This window comes from Salarias fasciatus, chromosome 9, assembly GCF_902148845.1.
Source record: "Salarias fasciatus chromosome 9, fSalaFa1.1, whole genome shotgun sequence".
Taxonomy (NCBI): Eukaryota; Metazoa; Chordata; class Actinopteri; order Blenniiformes; family Blenniidae; genus Salarias; species Salarias fasciatus.
Window position 1 is genome coordinate 1,413,129 of NC_043753.1, and position 7,967 is coordinate 1,421,095.

Sequence of the window (7,967 nt, forward strand, 5' to 3'; positions counted from 1 at the left end):
TGGTAGAAATAGACGGGTTCTTCAGGAACCGCCGCTCGGTTCTCCTCGGACCGGTCTGGGTCGCTAGCTTCCTGGACGAGGTTCTGCAGAGTTCTGTTTCCTGAGAGAACATGGACCGGAGCGCCGGCAGAGAGGCCGGGAGGCACGCGGAACCGGGACCCGGCGTGGAACCAGGGTGTACCGGGGAACCAGGACCAATGAGAGCGATGGGTTGAATATTATAAAGATATTGAAACGTCTGCATGTCGGAACACGAGTTTCTGTTGGCAGGAGGAAGTGGGCGGAGCTAAGAACTTGTTTATATGAGGAAGTGGGCGTGGCTAAAGGCCAGAAGACACCACAGTGGAATTGGGCCTAATTCGCCCTGATCTCCTGCTCCTGTGGAGGGTTCTGTGGTCGGAGCCTGCAGTGTGGTTCTCAGAGGACTGGGCGGTTCCGGTCCAGCTGTCGCTGGGTTCTGAATCAGTGGAACACGGAGAACCCAGCATAAGTGTTTGATCCTCGGGAACGTTTTTCCTCCATTCAGACCGGAACCTGAACGTGTTCCGTTCATCTGGATCTCCGGTCAAAGACTCACAGAACCAGCTGAGGAACCACCGACGCTCCAGAGAACCGGAGCTGGAGGAACGTCAGCTGCTCAGAGGAGTGAAGATTCACTGGAGTCAGCGGGTTCTCAGCAGAACCCAGAGCAAAGTGATGATGAGACGGAAACACAGCATGAGGGTGGACACACACACACACACACACACACACACACACACACACACACACACACACACACACACTTTCAGAACAAACTAAAACACCTCCAGACATGAGTTCACTGCTTCCCGCTGTTCTGCGTTCCTGGAGGTCAGAACCAGACTGGAGGACCAGAACCTCCTGAGCAGCAGCTGGACCCGACCAGACAGAGAGAACAGGACAGAGGAGGAGGAGGAGGAAGAGGAGGAGGAGGAGGAGGAGGAAGAGGAGGAGGAGATATAACCAGTGAGGATCAGAGGTGTGAGGTCAGTCGACAGATTATACTGCTGAGACAGGTACAGTGTGTCTTTGTGTGCATACGACTGTGGATGTGTACCCAAAGATAATTGTGTGTGTGCGTGTGTGTGTGTGTGTGTGTGACTGCAGGACCTACATGATGTCCCTGGTGGGTGGAGGTCAGTCTGAGACGGATTCCAGCAGGAAGGTAAAGATTCTCAGAGAATAAGATCTGGGGTCGTTTCTTCACTAAAACTAGATGACCTGTGTTGACTCTGCGGCGTGGATCCTCCCACGCCGCTCCTGCTCCTCCTGCTCTCTCTGAGTATGGCCTGAACTGACTGGCTTTGGTATTTCTTTTTAATTTTACACACGTGTGCATATGCATATTTGTACATGAGGATGTGTGTATATGTATATGTGTGTGTGTGTGTATGTGTATGTATATATGCGCATATATTGTGTGTGTGTATATATATAAAAAATATATAAAAATGTATAAAAATATAAAAAATCATTATTATTATTGTTTTTTTTTACTTGCTATTATTTTTTTCTGTTGAACTGACAGCTGGTGTGTGTGTGTGTGTGTGTGTGTGTGTGTGTGTGTGTGTGTGTGTGTGTGTGTGTGTGTGTGTGTGTGTGTGTGTGTGTGTGTGTGTGTGTTGTTTTGTTTGCATCTAAAACTGAAAAAGCTATAAATAAAATAGGAAAAAAAAAGATTCTCAGGGAACGGTGTAAAACTGATCCGCCTACAGAGGAGCCGTGGCTGAGAAGTGATTATTATAAAATTTATAAGATTTATTTTATATAATTTTATTATAATAAAATAATATAATAAGAATCCTTTATACTATAAAAGAAAAGGGGCTTAAGGTACTTTATTTTGAAGAGCAGGGTGAAGCTGCACTCATCAGTACCAGAGGGAACTGCTGTGCTGCTGCTGTTTTGATTTATTTTGTTGTGTTTGTTTTCTTTTCCTGCTCCTTGTTGATGTTGTTGTTGTTTGCTTGTGTGTTTTGAAGACACTATGACCAGGCTGATGTGATGGGTGTGCACAGCTCTTGTAATTTTTTTTCAATGAATATTTAACTTTAAAAAAAAATCTCTATCAGGTCTGAGATCTCTTAGGGAAGGAAGATGCTCTATAGTCTGATGTCAGAGGAGGAAGATGCTCTATAATCTGGAGTCAGAAGAAGATGCTCTATAATCTGGAGTCAGAGGAGGTCATGTCCTCCACTGATGGTAACTAGAACCGAGTTACTCGTCGGTTACAAGCTTGTTCCTGTTTTGACTTTAATCCAGCAGAAGGACCACCGGTCCAGGGTCAGCAGGACCTCCAGTCCACGACCTGGGTCCCGCAGGACCTCCAGTCCTCGTTCCATCCCCTCCAGGGTCTCATCCAGCTCCAAGACCACCTCCCCTCAACCCGTCTACAGCCAGACCAGACCCCTCCCGCAGCACTCCCCACCGAGAGCTACACGCAGGTACACACACACACACACACACACACACACACACACACACACACACACACACACACACTGTCCTGACTCCTCTGTGTGTGTCTGGGTCAGGCTCAGCTTCAGTGGGATCTTCCGGTCGACCTCCAGAGATTTGAACCCGCAACCTTCCACGTCTGCAGTCAGCATGAAAATATTCAGCCGAAGCAAGAGAGACAAGGCCAGAGGTACCGAGTGTGTGTGTGTGTTTGGTTTGGGAGGGGGGGGGGGGGGGGTTGTCCAGACCTCATTGGTCCAGTTTGCATGGGGGTTTTTCTCAGTCCGTTTGAAAACAATCACATTTGCGATCCAGGTTGAGTCCTGGTCCAGCAGGTCCAGCAGGTCCTGATTATCCGGTTCCTCACAAATGGACAACGTACCTGAACCATGAGCATCAGGGCTGTCAGGGAGTGTTCAGGTGCTGGTCTTCAGCCGGACTCTGCCCTGTATCACTTGGCTCTGGGGTGCAGGCTCCACTCTGAACAGAACCGGTGACAAAGTTCAGCCCTGCGGAGTCCAACATGCACCGGGAACAGGTCCGACTTACTGCCGGCAATGCGGACCAGACTCCTACTCTGGTCATACAGAGACCGGACGGCCCTTAACAAGGGGCCCCGGACTCTGTATTCCCGGAGCACCCACGACAAGACATCACGAGGGACGCGGTCGAACGCCTTCTCCAAGTCCACAAAACCCATGTGGACTGGTCAGGCGAACTCCCACGAGCCCTCTAGAACCCTATGGAGGCTATAGAGCTGGTCCACTGTTCTACGACCAGGACGAAAACTGCACTGTTCCTCCTGGATCCGAGGTTCCACTATCGGTTGAATCCTCCTCTCCAGTACCCTGGCTTAGACTTCCCCGGGGAGGCTGAGGAGTGTGATCCCCCTATAGTTGGAGCACACCCTCTGGTCCCCCGTTTTAAACAGGGGGACCACCACCCCGGTCTGCCAATCCAGACGCACCGTCCCCGACCGCCACACGATGTTGCAGAGACGTGTCAACCAAGACCGTCCTGCACATCCAGAGACTTAAGATACTCAGGGCAAATCTCGTCCACCCCCGGTTCCTTGCCACCGAGGAGCTTACCGACCACCTCGATGACTTCAGCTTGGGTGATGGGTGAGTCCACCTCTGAGACCTCAGCCTCTGCTTCCTCCACGGAAGACATGGTGACGGCATTGAGGAGGTCCTCGAAGTATTCCTTCCCCAGCTTGATATCCCCAGTTGAGGTCAGCAGCTCCTCCTCCACTGTAAACAGTGTTGGCGGAGACCTGTTTTCCCTTCCTGAGGCGCCGGACGGTTTTCCAGAATTTCTTCGAGGCCGACCGATAGTCCTCCTCCATGGCCTCCCTGAACTCCTCCCAGGCCCGAGTTTTTGTGTCCACGACCACTCAGGCTGCAGTTTGCTCGGCCTGCCGGTTCCTGTCAGCTGCTTCTGGAGTCCCATGAACCACCAGGGCTCGATAGGACTCCTTCTTCAGCTTGACGGCAGCCCTTACTTCCAGTGTCCACCACCGGGTTCGGGGGTTGCCGCCACGACAGCACCGGAGACCTTACGACCACAGCCCCGAGCAGCTGCTTCGACAATGGAGGTGGAGAACATGGTCCAATCGGACTCAATGTCCCCAGCCTCCCTCAGGACATGAGAGAAACTCTCCTGGAGGTGGGACTAGAACAGTGGAGTTCCCACTGTCCAGCACCCCTCCCTGGGGCTCCCAGAAGGTCGGGTACTCTGCACTGCTGTTCAGCCTGAAAGCGAGACTGCAGTGAGGAACCTGTCCCCGACCCGAAGGACCAGAGATGTGACCCTCTGGTTCACTGGGGAGAACTCCAACACCTGGCGCTGAGCTGTGGGGCTGTAAGCAAACCCACTCCAGACCGCCGCCTCTCACCGCGGGCAATGCCAGAGGACTGGCGAGTCCAGCCCTTCTCAAGAGGTTGGGTTCCAGAGCCCAGGCTGTGTGTGGAGGTGAGCCCGACTATATCTAGTCCCGACTATAATCTGGTCCGAGTGAAGTGGATCCACTCAGTTTATGACTCTTACAATCCGCTCCAGCTCCAGTCCCAGCAGGAGGATCGACCCACCGTGTGAACCTGCCGAGGGTGAAACACTCAGGGTTCGGGGCTGATCTGGTCTCTGTTAGTGAAGGACTCTGTGGTCCACCTTGGATCCAGGTCTGGGGTTCAGCAGAACCCCCCTGGATCCAGGTCTTCTCCGGTTGTTTTGACCTTCAGTCAGTTTGTAAAGTTCCTGTAAAGATTTAATCCTGTTTTTACTGCAAACGGATCAACAGAGGACAGAAGTAGAAGAAGAAGAGGTCAGACTGGAGACTCTGATGTCCTCCTCGTCCTCCTCCTCCTCCTCTTGTCCTCCTCTCCTCACCCCTCCCTGCCAGCCTACAGCCTCTCCTCCCCCCCGCCCCCCCCGGCCCCCCCGGCCCCCCCGGCCCCTCCCCCCTGTCAGAAGGAGTCGAGTGGTTTTCTTCTGGAGACGTATGTGACGGAGCCTCGGCGGCTGGAGACTCGCAGGCTGCGCTCCTTCTCCTCCCCCCCGGACACCTCCTCCTTCACCTCCTGCTGCCGGCCCCCAGCCCTGGCCCCGCCCCCAGCCCTGGCCCCGCCCCCTCCAGCTCCACAAGCTGTGGTAAGTTTTCGTTGTTTTACATCAGCTGTCTCTGTTTGTCCTGTGATGGACTGGAGACGTGTCCAGGTGTCTCTGTCCTCTCATGTACAGGTTTCCCTCTCCTCACCTGTCCAGGTGTCTCTATCCTCACCTGTGCTCACCTGTCTAGGTGTCCCTGTCCTCACCTGTCCAGGTGTCCCTTTCCTCACCTGTCCTCACCTGTCCAGGTCTCCCTGTCCTCACCTGTCCAGGTGTCTCTGTCCTCTGGGACGGTTCTCCAGCACCCTGCCACTCTGCCCGGGATAAAGGAGGATTAATGAATATAAATATTAACAAATGATGTAGAAAAGGACAGGCTGGACTTCGGCTCTGTTCGGCTTCTTTCGGAAAGATTCGCTTCATCAAGTTACGTCAACAGCTGCCACTAAAACCGGAAATGCACTTTCAAAGTAATGCGCCTTTTCTGCTGAATGAATGAACGGTTTGAAACCCTCCTTTTTAGGCGATTCGGGGTTAAAAATTAAAAAGAAAAACCCCAGGTTATTGAAGAGAGTGCAAAATAACACAGGTTAATCAATGATGACAAAATGTGAACCAAGAGACCCACAATAACGTGACAACAGAAATAAAAGACCGGGAGAGAAGACGCCAGCCACACTCTGGGCTTTTTCTCTGCTTTATCATCGAATCACCTGGACGGTCGCACCTGGTTTTATTGTGAAAACCCCGGGCGGAAGTGTGGTCCACTTAGCCGTTAGCTTGTTAGCCGCGGCGGCCCGGGCGGGCGGCGCTTCATCCTAGAGCCGAACCGGAGCGGCGGCACCGGCACGACCCGAGCAGGATGGAGCCGTGACGGCCCGAGGAGGAGCCCCGATGACCGGAGAGAGTCCGGTAGGTCTCCGGTGGGTCCCCGGTGGGTCCCGAGCAGGAGCCTGGTGAAGCTGGGACGGACGGACCGGGACGTGATGGAGAACAGGCCCCCCCTCCTGATGAGTCCCTGACTCCGGATGTGTTGTGGTTGCTGGCAGGTGGAGGTTGCAGAGGACATGACGGACCAGCTGGACCTGGAGGATGCTGGTAGGCGTGTGCGTGTGTGTGTGTGTGTGTGTGTGTGTGTGTGTGTGTGTGTGTGTGTGTGTGTGTGTGTGTGTGTGTGTGTGTGTCCTCAGTGTCTGGTGTGTCCTCAGTGTCCCAGGAGTCGGAGAGAGACATCTACATGCGTTTCATGAAATGTCACAAGTGTTACGACATCGTCCCCACCAGCTCCAAGCTGGTGGTGTTCGACACCACCCTGCAGGTGAGCTGAGCCCACACCCTGCTACACCCTGCTACACCCTGCTACACACTCCTACACTCATATACACCCAGCTACACCCAGATGCACCCTGCTACACCTGGCTACACCCAGCTACACCCAGATATACCCGGCTACACCCAGATACACCTGGCTACGCCCTGCTACACTCAGATACACCCGGCTACACCCTGCTACACCCAGATACACCTGCTACACCCAGATACACCCTGATACACCTGGCTACACCCAGATACACCCTGCTACACCTGACTACACCCAAATACACCCAGCTACACCCAGCTACACTCAGCTACCCCCAGCTACATCTGGATACATCCTACTACACCCTGCATGGGCTGTCCTCTGCAAACTGTGCATCTTATGGATGTACTGCGGGTTATGACTGTATTTTGGGTGTATTATAGGTGTGCTGCGGTTGCATTATCGCTGTCTTAAGGTGTAATGTAGGTGTATTGTGGGTATAATATAGCTCTAATGTTAGTCTATTGAAAATGTACTGTAGGTGTATTATGGGTGTATTCTCAGTGTACTGTTGTATATTATGTGTATTATAGGTGTATTATGGGAATATTCTAGGTGTATTCTCGGTGTATTGTGCGCGTATTCTAGGTGTACTGTGGGTGTATTCTAGTACCCCTTTCCCACTGCAACTAGCGGGTCAACCCGTGTCTGCGACCAGCTAACTATCGCCTTTTTAGACTCCTTTCCCACCGCCTGCAGACCCGCGTCTCACCTCCTGCTGGCGAGCCGCGTCGCTGTGTTTTCCCGCGCTGATGGTGTCCCACGTTGATGACATCATCAGCGCGACGGAGCAAAACGAAAGTAAACAATGCAGCGGAAAACAGTCCCTGTTACCTGTAGACGAATCTCCTCCTCCCCACGGATCAGGGGAAGCTCTCTGGTCTCGCTCTCTTGCCATTGCTGGGTCATGTTGACGAAGGAAATCTCACGCTGTGTCCAGAAACAACAACTAGCGCGCTAACGTAGCCGCGCTGCGTCGACGTCATCATGTAAGTTCCCGGATGTGTCCCTCCCACTAAAAGCCGGTAGAAAGCTGACCCGGGAATTTACCGGGTCGATTGCAGGGTGAACGACCCGGGTCGAAATCCCGGGTCAAACCTTTTCCCACTGCCATGATTTAGCGGGTTTAAACGGGTTTTTTGGCCAGTGGGAAAGGGGTATAGGTGTACTGTGGGTGTATTCTAGGTGTACTGTGGGTGTATCATGGTTAACGGTGTCTGGTCCTTCCAGGTGAAGAAAGCTTTCTTTGCTCTGGTGGCGAACGGCGTGCGAGCTGCTCCGCTGTGGGAGACCAAGAAACAGAGCTTTGTGGGTAAGTTTCCTGGTTCCACGAGACGACAGGTCCATGTGTCTTCCTGTGGTCTCTCTCTCTCAGACACTCTCACACACACACACACACACACACACACGCTCAGTCTTGTATTTCTATCCTTGTGGGGACCGTCCATTGACTCCCATTCATGTCTAGCCCCTAACCCTGACCCTTACCCTAACCCTAACCCACACCACAACAAAGCCTAAC

The 7,967-nt window shown here is 52.9% G+C and overlaps 1 protein-coding gene across 5 annotated transcripts in view; it reads left to right on the top strand.

Moving 5' to 3' along the window:
* Positions 1-792: 792 nt before the first annotated feature.
* LOC115394244 (5'-AMP-activated protein kinase subunit gamma-1-like) overlaps positions 793-7,967 on the top strand; it is a 14,277-nt gene continuing 7,102 nt past the window's right edge. Inside the window, exons 1-8 of one of the 5 annotated variants that reach the window (XM_030099502.1) lie at positions 793-1,037; positions 1,129-1,186; positions 2,284-2,465; positions 2,556-2,668; positions 4,880-5,127; positions 6,135-6,183; positions 6,294-6,403; positions 7,676-7,757. In XM_030099502.1, coding sequence (XP_029955362.1) covers positions 1,136-1,186; positions 2,284-2,465; positions 2,556-2,668; positions 4,880-5,127; positions 6,135-6,183; positions 6,294-6,403; positions 7,676-7,757 — 835 coding nt within the window. In that variant the 5' untranslated portion in view covers positions 793-1,037; positions 1,129-1,135. Of the gene's footprint in view, positions 1,038-1,128; positions 1,187-2,283; positions 2,466-2,555; positions 2,669-4,879; positions 5,998-6,134; positions 6,184-6,293; positions 6,404-7,675; positions 7,758-7,967 lie in introns of those variants that run through there. The other 4 variants (XM_030099503.1, XM_030099505.1, XM_030099504.1 and 1 more) reach the window with 4 other exon arrangements.